This window comes from Sceloporus undulatus, chromosome 1, assembly GCF_019175285.1.
Source record: "Sceloporus undulatus isolate JIND9_A2432 ecotype Alabama chromosome 1, SceUnd_v1.1, whole genome shotgun sequence".
Taxonomy (NCBI): Eukaryota; Metazoa; Chordata; class Lepidosauria; order Squamata; family Phrynosomatidae; genus Sceloporus; species Sceloporus undulatus.
Window position 1 is genome coordinate 238,193,703 of NC_056522.1, and position 25,103 is coordinate 238,218,805.

Here is a 25,103-nt window from a genome sequence, read left to right on the forward strand (position 1 = left end):
TGAAGCCCGGGTAAGCTTCCATCATTAGTCCCAGCTTCTGCCAACCTAACAGTTCGAAAGCATGCAAATGCAAGTAGATAGTTAGGTAGATACTACTCCAGTGGGAAGGCAAACAGTGTTCTGTGCAATCATGCTGGCCACATGATCACAGAGTAGTCTCTGACAACGCTGGCTCTTTGGCTTAGTAACGGAGATCAGCACTACCCCTTGTGGTCGGACACGACTTGACTACCTTGTCAATGGGGAATACTTTTATCTTTACCTTTATCTGGCATGCAGTCTTCCTCTTTTTTTCTACTTTCTACCTTTCGTAGCATAATTGTCTTTTCTTATGAGTCATGCCTTCTCATGATGTAACCAAATCATGACAGCCTCGACATGGTCATCTTGGCTTCCAGTGAGATCGCAGGCCTAATCTGCTCAAGGACCCATTTGCTTGTCATTTTGACCACCTACAGCATCCTCATCTCTCCTCCCCATCACCATATCTCAAATGAAATTATTTTCTTCTTTTCCATTTTTTTCACTGTCCAGCTCTCACATCTATACATGGTGATGGGGGATGCAATGGCTTGGACAATTTACAGTACTCCTATACAGGATAGTGGGTTGTGCTAGATGATATATTTGCTAACTGTATTATTCTGCTGATGGAAATTTGTACTGTAAATATGAAATGGGGACAGTCCATAGTTTAGTGATATGGTTCCCAAACATGTCTTAAAACAGAATTCCCAATATATCCAGTTAAAGCAAGTGGTAAGCAACTCTGGAAGACCTGAGCAGAAAGGGGAAAGAGTAACATACTAGTTAAAATTAACTACACTTGGCCTTCCATATTCATAAGAGTTACAGGAACAAGACCCTCACGAATGTGAAAAATTGTGAACAACCCCCCCACGCCCCACTACCCCCCGCATGGAAGCCAAGTGAAAAGATGGTGGGTGAGGGAAGAGGAGCAGGGGTGTGTGCTCCTCTTCTTCCCCTGCCCTTCCATCCTTTTAACTGGCTCCCTGTCCCTTTCTGGGCAGGTGTGCCTGCCTTGCCCAGGCACTATCCACCTGGGAAAAGGGCTGGGAGGGGGGATGGATCCATCCTTCCAAACCCCTTTCCTGGGTAGATCGGTGCATGGACAAGGCAGCGATCTAACCAGGAAAGGGGCAGGCTTAGTGCACACACCTTTCCAGCTTCTTCCTCCTGGGCTCCCCCCAGGGGGAAAGCCCAGGAGAGAGGACTGTGCATGCACAGCGGCCTTGACCTTGTAAATTAACAAAACCACGAATGTTAAGTCCATGATGCAGAGGGAGAAGTGTAGTTATTTCAAGCTTTAGTAGTGTCAATTGACTGAGAAATTAATCTGTTAAGTATCTTTGGAAAGGGCTATTAAAGTAATTAGTATATAACTATTTATACTTAACTACTTATTTCAAAACACTTCTTAAGTCTCAGATATTAATTTTTATGAGGTTTCTGTAACATGCAGAACTGGAGAATGCTATATTTATTAATAGGAACCCATTGGCCCAATTGGGGTTTCAAATGTGATTCATGGATTACCTTAAGCAGTGGTTCTCAACCTTCCTAATGCCACAAACCTCATGTTGAGGTGATCCCCAGCCGGTGTTTCAGTTCCTAAGACCATGGGAAATATGTGTTTTCCAATGGTCTTAGGCAACCCTTGTGAAAGAGTCGTTCGACTCCCAAAGGGCTCATGACCCACAGGCTGAAAACTGCTGCTTTAAAGGAAGTAACTACACAAAAATACTGACATTATAGAATAAGGATAACAATTAAAATGTAACAGAGTGGACTATCTAAGAGGTACTATGCATTAGACACCTGAATTATGATCAGTTAGGAAATGTCAATGCTAATAGATAAATCCAGCAAGTGACTTAATGTTAATGTCAATGACAATGAATTGACAAATTAATCTTCACTCTAGCATTCCAAACTCTGGGGCACTTTGGCTATTAAAAAATACAACTCTGCCAACCTCACGAATGAGAAAAAGAGTCTCCCATACAAGGAAAGGGAACAGACCAATTTTAATTAAGTTACAAAAGGATTCATGGGATCTGTCCACTCAAATATATAATTAAGCCTCAGAAACCAAACAAAAGTAACCCAAACAAATATAAAAAGTTCTCTCAGTTAATAAGTAAATAAGATGCTCAATTTAATCCATTAATTCCACTCTCAAATCTCCCACAGAAACAGGATGAGAAAAAATTCACTATTTAATCTAGTAATAAACTGAAGACCAGTATTTCTACTAAGGATTTCTATCCATTATCTCTTTTTATTTAAAAAAAAAACAAGAAAGAAAATAAAGTAAAAAATTCAGATAGCAATCTGTAACCTCAGAGGGAGACAGAAAAACACTCCAGACCCAGGCGGTGATTTGGCGGCGATTTAGGTGTGATAGGAATCATCTGCCTCCCGAATTAATGCTGAATTTGGGAAAGGTAAGCCACTCTTTCAGCTCTATGTGATAGGGTCCTTTATGAGTTCACAATATATGAAATTGCAAGACAGTTGTATGATAGTTGTTTGTACTGTATGATTTCTGCAGGTGATAATGGTAGGGGTGGTGGTGCTGATGATGGTGGTGGTTTGAACACCATGCCCCCAAAGCAGCTGGAAGCCACCTTATTTGGCTTATGCATTTTGGGCCAGAGTTAATCTAAATCTAAAATCAGTCTAATACATGTTTATGCAACTGAGGATAGATGTAGGTGTACATGTATGGCCCTTTCTCTGTTCCATCTGCCACCACCCTGGCCTTGGAGGGAGAGAAAAACTGGCATCCCTTTCCCCACTCTCATTCCCTTTTCCTTTTGTGTCTTGTCTTTTTAGATTGTAAACCTGAAGGCACAGAACTGTCAAATTAGCAATCTGTAAACCACTCTCATAGCCTTTTTGGTTGAAGAGTGGGGTATAAATACTCTAAATAAATAAAAAAGGTGGGCACAGAGAACCAGAACAATATAGAAATTCTGGAATGGAATCCACTCCCACTAGCCATCAGAAGATATGCATCCCCTACATCCAACAAAATTACCAATTCCGCTCTTTTAAGTGCCCTACAACAAGCCCATGAACTCATCATACAAATGGATAAAACAAACACACAAAAAGCAGGAGTGCTCTAGTGCTCTCCCAACCCCAGCATAGCATTCCTTGCATGAGAAGTGACTTTGCGAAGAGCAGAACCAGTTCTGAGTCTGGAAAACAAGCATTTCAGAGGGACAGATGAAATGTTGCTCTTCAGAAAGACTCTTCTCCTGCCAGGATAGCAGGGGCTAGAGCAGTGGTACTCAAACAGTGGGGCAGGACCCCTAGGGATGCATGAGTGTTAATCAAGGTGAGGAATGGGACTTGGAGACCCTGATTTCCTCCTCCTCCCAAATTTCACATGTGTTCTAATTTGAACGATGTTATTTCTTTATAAAATGTTAAAATATGAATATACATGAATGTATGAATGATAATATGCACACTATATAAACAAAATATTTTTACTCATATACTACCTCAAGTGTGTGTGTGCGCGCGTGATTTCCACACATAGACATGAACAGGAGTCCCGAAGGTAAAAAGTTTGAGCACCACTGGGCTAAAGCAATCCTCACTGTCATTGTGTTTATTCATCTAGTTTTCCTAATGCTCAAGCAGAGCTAATGATTTTAAATCAATTTGGCGTCTGTAGCAGGAATATTTTCTGGCTGGGTACCATAAACAAAATCTAACAAGACAAATACATAAACTAGTGGACTTGGGGATCTGTATCTTTTAATAGGCATGCAAGTAATAGTTAGGAATTTTAGGTAAGGGCTGCACATACTGCAAAACAACAAAGCTGGCCTTGATATCTGGTTAAGCACGGTAAAATCCCACTGATTGCAACAGGAGTGTTTGCCTCATGCCTACTGCAGCCAATAGGACAGTGATGGCGAACCTATGGCACATGTGCCAGAGGTGGCACTCAGAGCCCTTTCTGTGGGCACATGTGCCATTGCCCCAGCACAGAGTTTGCCAGAGTTTGTTACTAGAAAACCAGAGGGACATGGCACTTTGCAATTAATAAGTGAGTTTTGGGTTGCAGTTTGGACACTCAGCCTCTAAAAGGTTCACCATCACTGCAATAGGATGTTTTAAAAAAAAAGCTTTGCTTGGGATTATCTGTATGTCCAGTCTTTTTAACATCTTACACTAACTAAAAGAAACATTATCACAGCAAACATCTAAGCAAGTGTCTGACTAATTTGCCTGTGACATTAAAGTGTATGTGTGGAAAATATAGCATTGATGTGAGCTATTTCCACTAAAATCCCAAGGGAAAAGCAAGAAGCTTGTTAAATAGTTTAGACTGGGACAAGTGGTTGTGACAATGATCAATGTACAGCAGTACTAGGGGTCAACTGTCTATGCCTACATTTCAATCAAAACAGGATACCATCTAAAAAGGCAGCTTTACTGCAACATTATCTGGTGTGCAACTGACTGCTATTTGACTTTTAGTCATGGAAATTTGACCTACTGCTCTTTCAACCCAAACTACATTCATAATTCTACACACAGAAACACTAGATGGCAAAAGTCCAAGGTAGCAATTATTAAAAAGCTAAAAAATAAAAGTCATCAAGGAACTAGCGGCAAAGCCATTTGAAGCAACCTAGGAGCAAGACTCTCCTCAGGAAATTAAATCTGAAGACTTACTAAAGGTAAAAGATAAAGGAATTCCCTTGACATGAATGTCTAGTCATAACCAACTCCATTTCTAAGCCAAAGAGCCAGTGTTGCCTGAGGACTGCTCTGATGGTCATGTGGCCAGCATGAATGCTGCTACCTTCTCATTGAAAAATACCTACTTGCATTTGCATGCTTTCAAACTGCTGGGCTGGCAGAAGCTGGGCCTAGTGAGGGGAGCTCAGCCCATCATGCAGCACTCCATACTGGATGTATAATCCAGCTGATGGATTTCTCAGTCTCCAAATGTTTGTTCTATTTCCTTGGTTAAGTTCCCACCTTCCCTTCCCCCTTTATTTAACTTCAAACTCTTCCCACATCAGCAAATAACTATCAAGCTTTGATCACTTTGCTATGGTATCATTTAGATGGTTCACATTCTTTCCATGTAAATGAAATCCAGGTTTGCTATATTACAGCTGATAAAGATATCTTTACAGTATATAAACAGTGGGAAAGCAAGGCTTTCCAAGTTATTCTGTCTCCTTTGCCATCTAAGAAACAAAGCAAGAACTTTTTTCATGACAGCCAGAACAGATAGAGAAGGAAGAATAAAATCACAAGAGAGATGCAAGTTTTGGATCCTGTCCTTCAAGATTTTTTACTTGTGTTATTTGTTACCCCTTCTAGATCAAGCCTCAACAGTCCAGTCCAGCAAAAGGCTCTTAAACTGCTGTGTTCCGCTTTTCTGTTCAGCGTCCAATATTAGACCTTGCGTGATAACTCCTTTTCCTATAAATGCCTTCAGGGCAGCCCTCAGGGTAGGCTTGGACAGAGAATAACAGCAGAGAATAAATCCTGCTATCTTCCTAACCTACTGTGCTTGCTATGCTCTGTATGCCATCTCCACAGTTCTTTTTTATTTCTGTTACTCTGTACACAAGCTTCCCCGTACCAAGTTGTCATTTATGGTGTTGTCAAAGTGCCAAATATTTACAGGAGGATTTTTTTGCTGTTGTTTTCCCCCTACCTCATCTTTCTACTTTGTTTTCTGAATGGGGAAAAGAAAAGCACCTCAACATCTCCAGAGAGAATTTAAGAGAGCACAAAGGTAATACAGTACAGTGGTGCCTTGGGTTACGAAAGTAATTCGTTCCGCGGCCGCTTTCGTAACCCAAAAAGCCTTCGTAAGCCGAATTGCCATAGGCGCTAATGGGGAAAAGCCGCGATTCCGTGCGAAAAAGCCGAAAAAAGCACCAAAAGTTTTTTCGTAACCCGAAAAAACATTCGTAACCCGGAACAATAATTCCCTATGGGATTTTTTCGTATCCCGAAAATTTCGTAACCTGGGTATTTCGTATCCCGAGGTACCACTGTAGGTAGAAATAGCAAGTATGCCCCCCAAAAAACACCCATGCTCTCCCAGAACAGCCCGGGAATGGAAAAAAGCATAGGAAAAAAAAATCTTACTTCTCTCTCATGCTCTCCATCAGTTTTTCAGAGCCCTCAATGGGCTGTGTTATAGCATACCTAATCTCTATGCTTTTTATAAACAATTTTACAAAAATGCAAACACACCATTACAGATAGTTATTGGCTCAGTGGCGGCTTCCATTTCAGTTGACTGGCCACTCTGCATTGGGTGTTAGCTTGAAATTTAAAAGGGCTACCCAAAAGCTATTAAAACATTAAAAACATAACAATATGTGTCTTTTTCCTCCTTTATAGGTTATCTATGCATGTGAACTGCTTAAATCACATAGCAAAATTCCTTTCTGATGCTATCATTCCACCAGATTAAAAAAATACATTGAGAGGAGGGGATGTATTGGATGTAATGTTTTAAGTATGTCTATATGTTTAGATAATTTGTATATGTCTATGGATGTTACAATGTTATTTTATGTTCTCTATTAAATGTTTCAATAAAGAATTAAAAATTAAAAAAATACATTGTGATTTAATCGATGCACAGTAGTTGGGCAGCAGGAGACAAATGCTTAAAATTATAGTAATTATAGCAGAGTATGGGCCAATTTTTCAAAATTTTTGGAAAGGACCCAACATTAAACATGAAGATAGGAAGACTAGATGGCTTGGCAGATCAAGACCACAAAGTAATAGAACTGAATGGGGGCAAATATGCCCATCCCTGTTCCTAGTATAGACACAGTTTTGTCTCAGATACTCCTGTCCCTGGTTTCAAAGTAAGAATGCAATTCAACTGTTATTCTCTTTGAACTATTAAACTAAATGCTGTGGCTTTAAGATTGCAAACCAAAATATTCTTATTGTTTTTAATGCTGCTCTGTCTGCCATTGATTACAAATTGCATTGTATGTTGGTACATTATTAGATTTTTGTTCTTTTTGTAAATCTTGTCCAAAGACTTAGTTCTAGAAGGCATATACATATGTGGAGCAAAAGTCAGCATTAACAGGGGAATCAGGACCTAATTATCTTCCTTTTCCATTGCAGATACCATGCATGCCTTTCAGAGATGTTGTTCAGGGAACCTCCAATGGTTTCAGATGGGAGGGAAGAGGAAGAGAATTCTATCGCACTAGCACTGTATCATCAGCATGATGTTGGGATTAAGTTTTGAAATTACAGAAAGATATAACATTTAGAAGAAAGAAAACTTCAATTAAAGACATCATGGTTTTCTTCTAAGCAAACATGTAGAGGTTAGTCTAGAATATGCCACTTTTCATAATTGCTAAATGAAGGATATAATGCAGAGGAACAGCACTTTGGAGCAGATTTTTTGTTTACTCTAGCCAATTTGAATCCCACATTCAAGTTATAAATGCAACACGTGTTAGTGAAAGTGCACAAAAAACAAACCCACACCTGACCCCTTTCTCTTTTTCTAATATGCATGCATAGAATAAAATAAAAAAGCAATGGCTGCTTTGTGCATACAACAAAAATGAAGCTAAACCGCCAACTCTATTTAAGCAAGCCAGTTTCTGTTCTTCTCTGATGTGGTTGTGTATGTGTGTATATGTCCCTATCCCATTTGGATGGATAAGAAATAATAGGAAGATATGTGAAAGAGTGAAGTACTGTTTTCCCTGCTAGTCAGAGCAAAGAGTACTAGAGGCCAATACATGGAAATAAACAGCTTGCCAACAATATATTCTCTCCACCAATGCTTTTCTTTTGAACTTTTACCTCGGTACGCTAGCCAAGTAAGTCACAAGTTTCCGAAGGTCTTCCTGCCTTATTCTGTCATGATTGCTGCGTGCTGGAAATGTCAAGATAGGACCGCCACGTTTATCACGGCCACCTGCAGAAAAATAAAAGATTCTTAGAAAAGGAATCAGGAAGCACATTACATTATGTGAGTCAAACTGAAAAGAAATAGTAAATACTGAGATGAAACTTCCTGATAAAACTTCCTCTTGCTTTATGGTACTTAAGCGGAGTATGTTTCCTATTGCAAGTAAAACAGATGGTTCTGTGGGAACTGACCTATGACTACCAAGCTTGTGTTCACAATTTAAGGATGCACACATGCACATTATCTGTAATAACTGCACAATCTACAGATCCCATGGAAGGTACAGAACAAGTACAGAGACATTTTTGGAACCATCAAAATACTATTTTCTATGCAGCCCTATACATATTTCCAGAAGCATCAACCTAGAGAACACATAGAGAAGAATGGCTATAGAGATATGAAGATTGCACTTTCACCACCCTGGGGAAAAGATAAAAGGAGATGACTCCTCAAAGGGAAACACAGAGTGAAAAGACAACAACAACAACACCAAAGAAGGAAAGTTTGTTTTCCCTCTTTGCTGTCCTGAGTCCTGACTGATTGTTCAGCTTGTTGAAATTAAAAGTATTCTTCACTAGGCATATTAGCCTTGGAGTCTTATTGTGAAATAGACCCAAAACTGTTGCTGTTGTGCTGAACAGGAGTCTGTCACTGAAACTTGGCCAGTTTTTAGGATTGGCTGTGCTATGAAATCTCCTGTCACTGATTCACTAGTTTGTTTGGATAGATGTGTCTCTCAGCCTCAGTATTCCCCATATTAATTTTTTTTTAAAAAATGCAAAAATATCTGCAACAACCTGATGGGTTGTCTGCATATTTTTAAACAATAAACCTGTCCTTTTGTGGAGGCTGTAAGTAGGGGTGTTTTGATTCACAGGGGAGGGGGACAGTATTGCACAAAGACATCCAGCACAGACAAAATATAAAAGGCCCATTGTCTCATTCTCACGCAAGAGATGAAGATGAGGAGGATGAGCAGCGCATGGGACTCAAGGTGGTTTCCCAGTATGGAACTTAGGATCATTAAAGCAATATAGTTAAAACATACAGGATACAAAAGTTAAAAGCAATTAAACTCTCATGAAATTAAAATCACTTAAAAACATACTGAGTTTTCAATAAGTCTAAAAATTTATGCCCCAAAATTGACCCCCAAATCCCAGGTTGACTTATTTATGAGTCAGTATGGTAATGTGATAGCAGCTCTTCTAGATTTCCCCATGCGTCTTTTTCTCTTGAGCCAAGCAGAAAGAGTCCTGGGTGACTGATTGCTGTTAAACAGACTCCCTCTCCTGCCACACGCTCTCCGGCTGTCTGGGGAATCAAGGGTGAAACCAAAGTTGAAACACTGAAACATCAGTTAGCGTCTCCCTTGCTGTGTGCACACATATACACACACTGAAGGAGCCTCCATTTTTTACCCTCGATCTATCCATGCATCATGGCAAAATCCATAATTTTGGCCCCAAAACCTGCCCTCAACTTATACATGTAGTCAACTTATAGTCAAGTATATACAGTAAACTATTAAAAACAACAACAACAAGTCCAGCACATTATACAAAGCCTATTTTTCCTAAGAAAAAGTCCATTACAAAGCCCTGCCTTACTAAAAGGGGGGTATACCTCCTTGTGAAAAGATAATAATACCAATCTAGTCTTTCTGGGAAGGGAGTTCCAGAGGCTAGGAGCAGCCACTGAGAAGACCCTCTCCTGTGTCTCCACCAAATGGACCTGTGAGGGTGGTGGGGCAGAAAGAAGGATGGGCACGTTCTTAATGAAATCTCTTAGGAATGGTAATTTATTCAACATAATCCTTCAATGTGTGGAAACACCCTGTTGAATCAAGATTTCTTTATTTTTTACTATTCTTTGCATCCCTATCTAGAAGATCTGGAAAACAAAATTATCCACAGACTCATTATTAAACAATATTCCAATGTACTGAGCACTTAATATGCATAGAAAAATGAAATTTTGCACATAACATGAAACATCATATTTAGGGCTACATTCCTAAATGATGAAAAAATCTTGCTTTTGCTGTTTTAAAATAAATTATATTTCTAGAAAGCTCACTGTACACTAACACAGTTATCAACATTTCTGTAATGAGCGACTATTCACTTTTAAGTTGAATTAGAGGTTAAATTCTCACTTGTTGTTTTGACCTGAACAACAGCTCTCTGATCAGGATTCTTCTGAAATAATTGATGCTTCATCCTAAACAGTTTGTATCTTGCTAATGAGGAGTGAATCAATCTATGTCATGCCTATTTCCATGGAAACCTTAACACAAAATCTTGTAATAAAATATGGGTCTTGACAGGCTGGGTTTAATTATATTTGTGGGTGGTACTAGTCACAGCTAGGACTGAGCTGTAAGGAGGCCTACCCTGAAACTTCTGCTTTATATTCAGTTTTGCAAGAGAACATATTCTCACAGGTCTGAGACATTTATACTCATACATTAGACAACTCGTTGTTTCATCTTGTCCCTTCTTAAGTTTTTAATATATCCATCAGTATTTAATAGTGCAGATGATTTGCAAGAAATAATCCTGCACACATCAGTGCACTACAGACATGGTCAGACTTTTTCCTCATGAACTGATGTGCAGAAATGCTGTGGGAAAGGCTCTGAATTAGGGTAAGAATGAGGTGAAGGGGCTGGGAGGGAAGCTGGAAAAGAAAGAAATATGATTCTCAAAGCTTGAATGGGGAACGTAAGAAAGAAACAATAAGCAGGAACTCCTTTCTGTTAGCCAAGAATGGACCAAAGCCAGGCTCCTGCTATTTATATTTGGTCTAATACTAATTAAAGCAGATACACCCTTTCTCCTGATTTCCAGTGTGTCTCAGCTAAGTCCTCAAAACTGACTGCTCATGGAAAAAATCCAAGATGATCATAAGTCGGGAGTTTCTCTTGGCTAACAGATTTGGACTCTGGACACAGCACTCCAGGAGGCCTGCTGTCAGGGGTGGTCAGACTAATTTTAAGATGGCATCAAACTGCACAATTCAATTTGAACACTCCAAAGTTCAGGAAACCTGAATAAACAAAAGAAATACTATTCTCCCCTAGAAATAATACCAAGACTTATGAGCTGCTCCTACAAGGAGAGTTAAAGGAATAGAATATGTCATTTTGTTTGTCAGCTATATTTACTCATTGTCAAAACAATAGGCTTATTTTCAATATATTGTCTTAAATTGAGTTTTTTTGGCCATTGATTTAAGCAATCACATATTCCATGGCTATTAGCACAAGGGTGAGATTTTTGGAGACACAAACTAGACTGCAAACAAAATGATCAGGCTTATTTTTGTCTCTGCATTCTCATCATTAAAAGCTCCTTGTTCATTCACCTTTCCTTCTCTCTCTCTCTCTGCCTCTCTGCCTGCTTTATCCCACTTTTCTCCCAAATGGCCGTCAAAGTGGCTTACAATATACAGGGGTACCCCGGGTTACGAAATTAATTCGTTCCGCCGCCGCTTTCGTAACCCGGAATACTTCGTAAGGCGAAAAAGCCATAGGCGCTAATGGGGAAAAGCCGCGATTTCGTGTGAAATAGCGCCGAAAAGCACCAAAAAATTTTTCGTAACCCGAAATAACCTTCGTAACCCGGAACAGTTTTTTTGAATGGATTTTTTTCGTAACCCGGAAATTTCGTAAGGCGGCGCATTCGTATCCCGGGGTACCAGTGTAAATTAAAACAGAACAGTTAAAACAGTATGAAGTACAAAGGTTTAAAAATTAATTATATAGTATACTCAGTTAAAACATTATTTTTAAAACATTGAAACTTAAAATAATTTAAACATTTAAAATATACAATGCATATTAAAGCAGCACATCCAGTTACACTCCACTCCAGCCTGGTCAGCTAAGGCTGGAGCATAGTATAAACAAAAAGACAACAGAGAGGTGGCATATTGAAACTCCCCTAGAACAGTGACGTAGCCAAGGGGGCAGTGTTATCCATGGGGTCCAGACTCCCCCATCCGAAGCTGTGCTGGAATACAATGAATGGTGTGCATGCCAACAACAACAACAACAACAACAACAACAACAACAATAATAATAATAAGTTTTATTTATAGACCGCTATTCCGTGTTGATCATAGTGGTGTACAGTAAAAATTGCAATGACAAATACAAAATACAGGATAAAAATTGCAATACATAAATATTACATGGTGTACGTGCACCACTGCACTGCCGTGCCCACCCACCCCCCAACATTCTGGCTATGTCTCTGCCTGGAAGGGAGTCCCAAAGCCTGGGAGCAGCCACTGAGAAGGCTCTCTCCCAAGTCCCCACTAATTGAGCCTTGGAAAGTAGACTTAGGCAGGCTCCAATGGGGATATACAGACATTCCAATGGCCTGGGCCTGAGCTGTACAGGGCTTTATAGGTCAAGCCCAGCACTCTGATCTGTGCCTGGAAACAGATCAGTATACAGTGGACTTATGAAGCTGTTTTGGGAAAAGAGCTATGTTCCTTTAAGTTAAGACTAGTTAACACTGAGCTCTCACAACAATCTCTTTCACACTGTGGCCACATCCTGTCTAGCTACCCTGGTTCAGTCGCATCCTCACCCCTGGTGTCACCAGTGTAGGGGGAGCTGGGATGCTACCAGGGAGTGGTGGTCAAAAGGGTACAGCTGTCTTTCTCATTCACCACAACAACACCCTCCTTCAGAGCAAAGCTGGGAGAGTCATGATCATCCTTTCTAACCTTGCAGCTGGCGGAGGATGCAACCAGATGCCATCCCTTTCCTGAGGTATCACCCAGTGTGAGCCACACACCCCACATTTCCATAGTGACACCACTGCCCTAGTTCAATATCAAAGACATTTTCAGGTAATGTACAAAATAAACAGAGCAGGCCAAACCCATGGTTAGGGTAAGAGGTGTGGATGAGGTTTAATGCATTCATGAATCTAAGCCACTATATTTTCCCCTATTCTGCACTTTTAAAATTTCAGTTGTGTTTATGCTTGTGTATGTGTGTGTATTCCTCTGTCAAATTTGCATAGCTATTTGTATTTATCCTAAAATACATATGTTTAGTTTTTGCCCATTTTTTAGAAAACAATGGCATCTCAAAATTCAGAGAAATTAAAATCCAGAATATAATTGTGTTCCATGCTACACATATGTTTTGGAGGTGTGGATCCCTATCCACATCACTCACCTTCACTACTTTCTAGTTACGTCAATACGTAACTGGTGAATCTGATTGATCCAAATTTGTTTCTGGGTTAGGTGTGCTACACAATCAATATCCTGGTAACTTGTTTGCCACATCCCACCCTTTCCCCATGTAAATCAGGGTAGCATATGTGAGTATTTTATCTCCTTGTCTATTATACAATGATGGTACTTCGTATGTTATTTTGTCCAAGTTCCAACAGTCCCAACCACATGACTGAAGATACAGAATGGTGGGAGTTAAAATTAAAAAGAAACACCTGGAAGGTCATAGGTTCCCCATTATAGCATTTCCATTCCACCAACCCACCTCAGCTATGTTCAAAAATACTTTTATGAAATTAACTTCAGCAGGTCAAGCTATTATGGCCATAGGAACAAAGGCAAATGGACTACATGCTAAAACTAATCCCTATGGTGTTGATGGGCACAATACCTCTACATATTCCTTTTCTTAATACGCTATTAATAATATCACCATCACATATGCTATTTAACTCGTCTCACTGTATTTATTCTCATTCAATAGCAATCACATTGGTGACTTTAAATGCATGGCAGATTTGAGGAGAGAGACAGGTCTTGTGAGAATCTGACTTTGGAAGCCTCTGAAGATTCCAGGGGAATTTTCAGTTAGCTTTAATTCTAGCCTGTATTTTAGCAGGTTTATAAGCGAAAGGAATTCAGGTGGGTGAAAGTTTGATCCCTCTCTAGTTTTACTGGTCTCCAGAGAAAGCACTGGAGCTAAGCAAGTCAACATATGTGGCCTCATTAACCCTGATGAAACTAGTTAAAGAAAACTGGTTGGAAACAGGTGCATGCCTTGATAACATCTGGAAATGATACAGGGAGGAATGACCAACAAGAGCTATACTATTACAGTTTTGGTTGAAACACATGCACAAGAAAATAGTGCCTGCTGGAGGGCTTTATCAAAAGTGAAGCTGACTTGGGTGGCCAATCACAACTGGAGGATTATTGGGGCTGAATGTTCCCTTTGCGTCTTCTCTTAAATTCTCTTTACCCTCTGGTCCTACAGCTTGGTGTTATGTCAGCAATACTGACTAAGGGCAAGCCTGCTTAAGGGTGCTCCTAAATCCCAATTCAGAACTCTGAATTTAGGATTTCCACCATTCATACTAGCTGTGTCTGGGCACTTCTTAGAATAATCTGACATACAGACATTTGCATGTTAAAATTCTCTTATTATATTTTCTGACAGCTTTAATATTACAAAAGCTTCACCAGTTTTTTTTAAATCTCTGTGCAACAGCAACCCCACTTATTTTTTCCAAAATTTTCAACTTTGTCAGGAATTTCACTGTGATCTTCCCTATGCAAATTTAACCAATAAAATACATTAAAAATAAATAGTGAATCTGTTTTTCTAAAATAAACCTGTCTCTCCTATCCATTGCTAATTCCTGATTCCTAATTCTAAATGCACCATTTTACAGGAGCTAAAATTACTTAAAATCCATGAACCATAGGCACACCTATATATACAAATATGAACAGGCTGTTCTTTGTAATTTTATGAATTAAATTTTAGTATTTCTGTATTCAGACTGAGATCATAGCAGGGAGGAAAGAATTAACAATCCCATACCACCCACCCCTTCATCCTGATCCATATTGGGACCTCACATTGGCTCATTACTTTTAAAAAGCCAGTCACACAACTGTTTATCACAAAAGTGGTATCTGTTCTGGTTTGCTGCCTCTTCAGTTCAAAAGGTAGACAGTCAGATATTATAAACATCAGAATTTAATATATGCTTTTGAAATGAGATATGACAAGATATGAGACTGACATGCTTGGAAAGTACATAGAAGTTGCCTTTCACAGAATAACATTTTTGTGGAACCTTCCCTGGTGAAGCATTTGATTCATTTTTGCAGCAGCTGAGCACTTTTCAAATGAGACTTGTTTTGGGGATGAATGCTTGTATGCATGTCAGCAATTAATGAACAACTGAATAAGAATTTTAGTTATGAGTACCTGGAAACATTACATAGTTTTCATAAATAATTGTCTCACATGGTGGTTTTTTTAAAATGAGTGTAAATGATAGTATGCTACATTTCCTTTTTCTCATGTCCATTCCAGTCTTGGGAAGATTTCTACATAACACTCTCCAGATCTTTCCAAACGTCTTCATTCCTGATAATAGATTCACTAAGCACTGCCAAATTTATGTGCAGGTTGGCCAACATTCAGGGTAGTTTCCACAAATATCTTAGCTGGGTTTCAAAGAAAGCTATTCATGATGTTGTTAATAATGTTTATATAGTGCACTGGGGTCTTAGGTGTAATCTCTCTCTCTCTCTCTCTCTCTCTCTCACACACACACACACACACACACACACAAACCTACCTGGAGGAACTTCCAATTTATACTCTGAGAGTGGGGGAAACAAAACAAAACAAAAAGAAACATGTGAGGTTAAAGAAGAGGCAAGTATGAAAGTATAAAAGAAGATGCAAGAGAATCAATATGATCATAACAAAATTGTATTATTTAAGGTTTAGGGGTTACAAATGTCTTTCAGCCTAAGAAAATTTGATTTCAGAGAAGCCCTAAGGGAACACATTCCATTGGTAGGCAAGAGGGCAACATTCATAGCTCAGGGAGCCCAGATTTGGTTCCAGAACCTGCTATCCCCCAATCCAGGACTAAAGGGCTAAACAAATGGGTTTGTGGAAAGTGAGCCTTATATATGGATTTTAAGGGGGGGAAAGGGGGTACTCCTCACATCATTTAAATGTCCTGCAAAGGTGTGAAAGTTATATTAAGGTGTGCTAATATAAGGAGAGAATCTAGAGATTATCGCACCATGTTTGAAAAGCTGCTGGATAAGTGTGGCTGGGGTCTGGGCTACACATGGGTTGCACTCACCCAGCTGCAGCTGTGTGCAATAACACCGGCTTTTTACTTTTCAATCCTGCATCTATCCCTGCAGGATTTCTGGGTATAATAATCTCCAGTGTGGTATTGTGGTTTGAGTGTTGGTCTAGGAATCCAGCAGACCAGGGTTTGAATCTCTGGTCTGCCAAAGAGCCCGACTGGGTGGTCTTGGGCAAGTAACATTATTTCAGCCTTAGAGGATGGCAATGATCAGAAATTGCTAAGAACTGGGAAACAGGCAAACTTTTAATGGAAAATCAGTGGAGGAAAACATAGGACATATGGCTGATGGAGAAACCCCTGGACAATACAAGACAATCAAAAATTTGGAAAAAAAATCATTTATTGAAAAATGGTCTCTCTTCATTGAATACATTAAAAATAATTTGTGACAGATACAACCTTCATAATGTAACTGGACATTCTGAAAAGACATTCTACATGATGACTCAACTGTGTAGGGATCATGCCAACATTAGGACCCCACTATGTACTTTTTAAAATTCCCTCTATATTATTATTCTTCCTAATCATATCCAAAATGTAGTTGATTTGTTACTTGGTTATTCATAGCTGTTATAATTTTGTTGCTGTTTTTATATGTTTTATATGTTGATGGGTTGTAAAATTCCTAATATGTAATAAAATGAAATAAAAATTAAACCTTCTCCAAAAAAAATCCCTATGATAATGTCACAGTAAGTCAGAATTGACTTGAAGACCCAACAGAAGGAGCTGCAAAGGAAGAATAGCGAGAATCTTTTAAGAGGACCGGCTGTCAGAGGGATAAGCGTACGAGGAAATAAAGGCCCAAAGAGACAGGACGACCTTGAAGGATATGGAAAGATATGAAACGGAGAAGGAGAATAAAGTGGAGAGGCAAATTATTTTTTCCATGCACCCAGAGAGTCATATGATGCAGACATTCTGTGAGATCTCTTCCACAGACATGCAGGGCTGAGTACTCAGAACAGCACTTGAACTCCAGATTAAAGGATGGTGCTCCTTAGTCTGTCATAATAGACAGCAATGATACATACACTCCATCTTAGAAAGTCATTGGTAAGCCTTGCCTCTATCTATTGTATCAGCAGAACGTTGACAGAGGCAGCAGTGTAGATGGCAAGGCTGCAATTGAGCTGGCTGGGTCAGAAATGATTGCCTTTTCACAAAGAGACAAAACAGAGAGGCAATCAGACAAGAGATGTCCTGAATGCACTTGTCTGCCACCTCTTTGAAAGAAACTGAAGATGAATTTATCGACTGAGGGCAGCTTTTTTTCTTCCAGTCTGCAACCTGAGCAACTTCAGGCCAGACTGAAACTTAAAGAGTAAGTAACACATGACACAGCGGGATAGAATGCCACCTCCTTTCTGATATCCACACATGTCTCAAAGCAAAAAGTGCAATATTCTGAAAGCTAACTATGATCAATTGTGTTTTCAAACATGTTATCCAAATTCATTTTAAAAAGGGGAGGGGGTATGGGGTTTTGACTAGTGTAGTATTGTTGTGACTCTTCTAGAGAAAATGTACTTTATATAATAACAGATGATGATGATGATTTCTTACCCACCTCTCTCCATGGATCGAGACAGGAAACAACAAATCAACAAAGCATAAATAACATCAATTAAAAACACATTGATTAAAACATGCAACCCTTTAAAAGGATAAATAAGACATACATATTTTAAATTCACAATTTTAAAATCACCAGGATAAGCCTGCCAGAAGAGACTGGTCTTTAGTGCTCTTTTAAACTCAGACAGTGTATTCAGCTGTCAAATCTCCTCTGGCAGATCATTCCACAGTCCAGGGACTGCTGAAGAAAAAATCTTCTGGCTGACAGTTGCCAACTTAGTTCTGGTTGACTGGAGTAAATGTATGACAGAGGACCTGCGTGTATGGGGTGGATTATATGGGAGGTGATCCCATAGGTGACCTGGACCCAAACTATGTAGGGCTTTAAAACTAACAACCAATACTTTGTAACTTATCCAAAAATGCCTTGACATGGAAATAAATCCCAGTACTTATTAATCATATTTAAGGCCCAGGGGCGCCCCGCCCACACGACCCTCGTCCCTCGCAAATGAGGAGGGCATCCTTGCTGTGCGGTGCTGAAGAGACGGCGCACAGAGTGATGCCATCACTACTGCGTGGCATCCAAATGGAGCCGTGCAGCAGCGACGTGTTCGTGCCACTGCCAGCTGTTTATGGCGGTGCAAAAAAGAGCCGCTTTTTAGCGGTCCTTTTTTCATGTAACAGCGCCATGCAATTTGGTTGCTGCGGTGCTTCTATGCAGCAAGGAGAGGCGGCCCCAGCCCGCCCTTTTGGGCGAATCTGTACCGGGCCTATATTTGATCAATCAAATGCAACATGCTACCTAAGGCTGCTAACCAGATTACTAATACAGCACACAAACAAATCAATTAAAAACTAATCAAAAACAACTAAAAAAGAAAACAGATAAATATCTAGTTTAAAAATCTACTTCAGCTAAGACACTCTAAAAATCTAAATATCTACAAAGGATAAAAAAGATGGAGGTATCCCAAACTCCCTCAACAAGATGCTCCATAAACTGGAAGTAGTTACTGAGAAGGCCATTGCAATGAAGGCACTTACTTATACCACTGTGGTCATATTTGACTTCTTCAGGAATACACTCAGCTGTGCAAATGCTCTCCTCGAAACAGGTACCCAAGTATTCCAAAGTTGCAAATCTAATTCCAGTCAACTCAGGTTGAATTCTTATAGTAAGATGTATCTTTTGACTGACCAAGGGCATCTCTGTCTTCTCTGTATTAAGTTTACCTATGGTTCCATCTTGTTCCCCAGGCTAGGAAACATCAATCAAACTACTATCTTTTCATTGAAATCCTGGGAAGCTGTTGAAATTCTGAATTAGTGTCAGTTGGTGGACAATGGATTCAAGTTCTAAATCCAGGCAATCTTTTCCTGTGCTTTCATTTCTGTTTCATAATACAGGGAACAAGATGGGATCCCGAGAGACACCATATATTAATTACCATGGCGTCAAACAGGAGTCCCTTGGCATCACCTTGCAAATCTGCTCTCCAAGAAGAAATGGAGTCACCATAAAACAAGGTAGCCCAGTACAAAATAAATTACCCCAGTCAGTTTTAGACCCTTATAGCATGAATAAAGAAAGCTGAAATGGAGCAGGCAAGTAGCGGCTTTCTTTGTGTCTCTCCGCATGCCATAGCACTTCCATTCTCTTTCTGAAGGAGACAGTTATCGAAGCATGCCTTTTGTTGAATGAATTTTTTCAGCACCCACAAGACACACTTTTATGACTGTCTCCCTTGAATACAAAACAGAAATGATTCAATGGAATGTAGAGAGGCATGGGAAAAGATGCTGTTTTCCCACTCCATTGCAGCTTTCTTTTCTCATGTGACAAGGCTCTTAAAATGGATGGTATCAAAACCACAGAGAAGCCCAGCAGAATCAACACTGACACACTATCCTAGACCAGATTCAACTATTTCCTGACCATCAAGATGTCCCAAAGAGTCTCTGTGCTATGACCAGGTCTGAAGCCAGATAAAAATGGATCTAAGTGATCTGCTTCATACAGAAACACATGGCGCTCAAATTTCATCACTCACTCCAAGCACAGAATAGAATACTGGAGACTGGTTGCTATGTTTTCTGTTTTTATAAATATTTCATCATTGCCTCTTTTAGGCATGAGTGAATCACACTCTACTGTAAACAGCTGCTCATCATTACCTTTACTACTTGGTCAGTTGTCCTGGACTGATTTTAGGAAGTGCAGACAGCCATGTGGTTGGCCTGGTCTCTCCAAGGACTAAGTCAACATCCTTGGGCAGTACTTACAGCAGAAGCTGAAATTGTATCAAAGATCCAGTACCAGTTTTGGTATCCAGGTTTAATGGATATATATTTTATCTAGACCACAAACTAGTCACAATGAGCTACCAAATGGCCTATGTTTCATTCTTCTGGAACAGAATAAGCCTTCGACCACCCAAAAAAGCTGCGCTGAAAATGTAATTGAGGCTAGAAAAAGCATTTCTTCTTCATCATCATTCTCATGCAATAGGTCTTCAAATGGGTTGTAGCCATTGCTTGTTAGGCTTCATCCAAGCTTCTACTCAATCAGATGTTTAGTGTTGGCCCACTCGTTACACTGGTTCAACTCAGCAAAAGAAGGCACTCAGGACTAATAGTACCTTTCACTCAGCTAGCAAATAACCATGATTTTGATACAACATCTGCCAAGGTGGCAGGAAAAATTCACAGGAATCACCAGTAAATCATTAACATCCAACAACATCTTTTGAATGACTATTTCAGCCCAACCACACTTCAGTGGCATCATAGGGCATGCGGGGAGTTCAGACCGCAGCAGGTGACACCCTAAGGAGCATGACATCACTGCTCCTCAAACATCTGGTTTCTGGCAGAAATGGGCTGTAGCATTTGCTTGTATCCCATTAAAATGCTGAAGAGATTATGCTCTGTGGAAGGAGAAAGAAAGGTCCAGGGTGTGTGTGTGTATATATATATTAATTTTTAAATAAAATTTTAATTTTTAATTTGCATTTTTAAAAATATTAATTATGGTTTTAATTTTTTTAAAAAAAAATCAAAATTTCTCTTCAGCCACATGAAACTGTATACAGTATATGTAAACACACTGAGGCTGTGCATATTGTAATTTAAAGGTATACTTTTAATTTTGTTAATTGTTTATGTTACAACTATTACCATGACATTGAATGATATGCAAGGATTACAAGGAATGGGTAACATTAGTACAAAAAAAAATGACTAAAGATTCTGTATGGTGTGGGATAGGAGGAGGTGAGCAGGGTGTGTTACTCTGAGTTGCCACAGTGGATGGGACCAACCCTAATGCCTCCACTGAAGCCCTGAGTCACTCCCACTAGGCAAAGTCAACATTTTTGCTGAGCCCCATCCCCCATAAAAAGAAGTCCAGGGATACCTATACTACCCTTGAGACCACACTAGCTAATTTACAAAAAGAAACTATTGGACAGCAGCAAGTAAGTACACTAGCAGAATTCCTCTTTTGTCCTAAAGACCTACATGGAAAAAGGAAAGATTGTGGAATGGTTTACAGGGTCAGGGAATCACAACAGACCACTGCTGCTGCCATACCACCTAAAGCCTTGCCTACTAGCATGCAAAATACACAGGTAGGCAAAGCTGGAGAGAATGTTCCATGAAGCTTATTCCCTAATATGTGTGGCTATCCTGTATTGTTTCTCTTATTGTTACAGTGCACTGTATCTCCTCTTGCTTGTTTCTCATGTCCCTCCTATAAGCAAAATTCAAAAAAGATAATAGCTGAAAAGGCGTTCAATACATTTTTTGACAAAAGTCTTCTACAAAAGGTCTTCTACCTTTAACAGCGGTGCATAAGAGGAAATTTGGGCCAAAACAGTCTCCAAGGAACCAAATTAATTTGATGATGATGATGATGATGATGATAATAATAATAATAATAATGTTTATTACATCAGAATAGACTGCATGGCTTGAATACTAAAGATTCAGCAGATTAGAATCTGTTGTTTAATATTTTACAGGCCTATGGAATGCTAAAACTGTCATATTTTATATTGTTATACAGTACTATTATGTTTCTCTCATTTTCACAGGTACAATTCATTGCCACAGTTCAGAAAAGTAAAGAAAGGAGCCGTATACCAACCTGAGACAAAGGCCACTTTTTCCTTTAGTATGGGAAGAACGTCAGCAGCTTTTAAGCCATCATTTCTGAAAGATCCTGTAAAAGGAGAAGAAAATAACAAGATTTGATTAGAAGGGATTTTGCCTTTTGATACTTCTTGTGTTCTCTTCTAGACTCCCCCAGATCAATATAAAATGATTTCCTGCAATCTGGGGGCCAGGAAATGACAAAATATCAAACACTCTTGGCTCCATTACCAATTTTCCTCTAAGAGAAATGGAAGTCAGAATGATACCCACAAATTGCTCTCCTTGGTGTGAATACAAAGTGAGGTTTCAACATAACTACAGGTTTGAACATAACTACAGGTTCAGTCTCTTTATCGGCAATGCTTGGGACCAGAAGTGTTTTCGGTTTCAGATTTTTATTTATTTTTATTTGTATATTTATTTGAATTTTGGAATACCTGTATTTGGATATACATATATGATGAGGTATCTTGGAGATGGGCCACAAGCCTAAACACAAAATTCAAGTATGTTTCACACTAATTCAGAATTTCAACAGCTTCCCTGGATTTCAATGAAAAGATAGTAGTTTGATTGATGTTTCCTATACACATAGTCTTAGGGCAATTTAATACAATTTTAAAAATAATTTTGTTCATGAAATAAAGTTTCTCTACACTGAACCATCCAAAAGCAAGGTGTCGCTATCTCAGCCACCTATAAAAAAAGTTTTGGTTTTTGAAGTATTTTGGATTTTTGAATTCTGGATAAGGGAGAATCAATCCGTAATGGAACAGGTCACTAGTGGCAATCTTTATTTCTTTTAGCTAAACCAAGATACTGCAAGAGAGAATGCCATAAATTAAAGTTCTTCCTCAATGACAGAGCTCAAGGATTATGGCAGTGGTCCCCAAACTGTGCTCTTTAAGGGATTTTGGACTTCAGCTCCCAGAATCCTATACTATTGGCCAACATGGCTGAGGCTTCTGGGAGTAGAAGTCCAAAATCTCTTAAAGGGCACAGTTTGGGGACCACTGAACTAGGGTTTCCTAGGTCTCTTGAGGCTTAGAGCTCAAAATAAGGAAGCAATTGTCTAGCAAATTAGCACTAGTGCACACATTAATGACACCTAGCCTCAGGAAGATCCTGGCTGTGCCTGATTTCTTAGGGTGCAGAGAAAGCGGTAAGCACCAAAAGGTAAGCAGATCATGTCTCTGATTCAAGGCCCTCACTCTGATAATTGAATCCTCTTCCTAGAGGAGAAGTATAACACTGCAAAACTTAAAGTCAACGCTTCATATAAGAGAATGTGTATGTGTATATGTGTATGTGCCCTCAAGTTGCCTGCTGACTTATGGTGATCTCATGAATTTCATAGGGTTTTCTTAAATGAAGAATACTCAGAGGTGATTTTACCATATTCATCTTCTGAAATATAGCCTACAGAACCTGGTATTCATTGGTGGCTTCCCATTCAAGTACTAACCAAAACTAATCCTGCCTAGCTTCCAAGATCAGATGGTATCTAGTGCCTTTAGGGTATTTAGGCAGTATAAGGGGATACCCCAATGAGACTCTAGGGACCTTACTGCATGGCAAAAAAAGTGTGACCTACCCCTGCCAGGATACAGTTGCTTACGGGATGCAATCAGGAATTATAGCATTAAAAATGCCACCAATGCTGCTGAGCGACTGCATCCCAGCTGCATCCTAGCTCCCAGCCACGTCAGCCAGCCGATTTGCAAACACGACAGTTATAAATCATCTCTTCTATAAGCCTTCCCCCACCCCCCACCCCCAAAAAATTGTAAACACAGGAGTTAGGACCAAGACAGTTGGGAGCTACATAAATTTAGTTCCTAGAGTTCTGAGTGATATTTGTAACAGCTAAGACCGTATTTTTAAAATAAGTAAGTTTGATATGGAGGAGACGTGTGTATTTTTCAAGTGTCTGAGGCACATGAGTGATATTTGTGAGGGGAGAATACCATGGAGATATGAATTCTCCAGGAAATTTTGGGATCCTTTCTAACATAACAGTATGAGATCTTGTAGATACAAAACCAGCTTGAGATAAAGTAAAATCTTGGGTATTTTTCCTAGAATGGTTTCTAAGGGAAAGGAGCTGTCCTCTGGGAAGTAGAACAGCTCTGTAAAATTCATCATGGGTAGAATTTGCTTTTGCAGATCTCCGATAGAAGAAGCTGTACCTGTCTTCATTTTTGTCTTTTTGCAGAGATCCTAATAATGACAGGAAATCACATCCATTATTGGAATTTCTAGCTCTATAGGCTGAATCATTTGTGTAAATGGAGTCCTTTACTTCTACTGTATTATTGGCACAAGTTTTGCCAATGTGGTTTGTTTTGGGATTAATATGTGACACTTTGGATAAGCATGCTTCAAGAGAGCATATTTCCTTTCCCTGCTTTCAGATGTGCATTAAAAAAACCCAAAGGTATTTGTCACATCTCTTTAGAAAAAATTAAAATGCAGAAAGTATACTGCCAGGTAACCCTCAGAAAGGAAAGATTTTCATTTCAGGCTAGTGGAGAAACATTTTCTTCTAATTGAATGGCTTGTCTTCTGCCCTGATGTCTTGGGTTTTCAGCTAGAAAATTATATGTTTCTTTGTACATAACCTTTGTTATCTTGACTATGTAGGTGGATTTATAACCGTATGGTTGCTATCACACGGGATGGGGGAGAATGTATTGCATTCAGTCCCTGGAGCACCATGGCAACCAAAAATGTCCTCCCTCAGACTCTTAAGCTACAGCTGAGCAGCCTCAGGTTTGCCAAAGAATGACTCATTCACCTTGGCAAAGTGCAGACATGCTCCTGGTTTTGGACTGGCAGGAAATCTGTATTTCATTGGCCTTCCTCAAAGCGACAAAGTGATAATTTACTATTATTCCTCAAAAAGACAAAGACAACTTTCTGTACATGTCTGAATGAAGAGAAAGGTACAGGGCCAAACAAGAAAGCCAACATATTATACTTCCCCCATCAAAGGGTACAGCAAATTATATTTGATGCTGTACGAAATCATAAGCCATTGAAACTCCTGTTACCTCCTACTTATGTTGTAGTGTTATTTCATCAGGTGCACTGGCAAATTCTGAAGATGGGTAAACATTAAAGGATGTAGCCTGGAGGTGCAGCCATTTTTAGAATTTTATTTGGGGTATAGTTGCTAAAAGTGTGTGTGTGTGTGTGTGTGTGTGTGTGTGTGTGTGTGTGTGTGTGTGTGAACCCAGCTGCTTTTTCTGTAA

General features: G+C 39.5%; 1 protein-coding gene across 1 annotated transcript in view; it reads right to left on the reverse strand.

Annotated features, from left to right (window-relative positions):
- KALRN (kalirin RhoGEF kinase) overlaps nt 1-25,103 on the reverse strand; it is a 695,315-nt gene that overhangs the window by 388,008 nt on the left and 282,204 nt on the right. Inside the window, 2 exon segments of the mRNA XM_042446189.1 lie at nt 7,870-7,984; nt 21,842-21,916. Of these exon segments, the coding sequence (XP_042302123.1) occupies nt 7,870-7,984; nt 21,842-21,916 (190 nt within the window).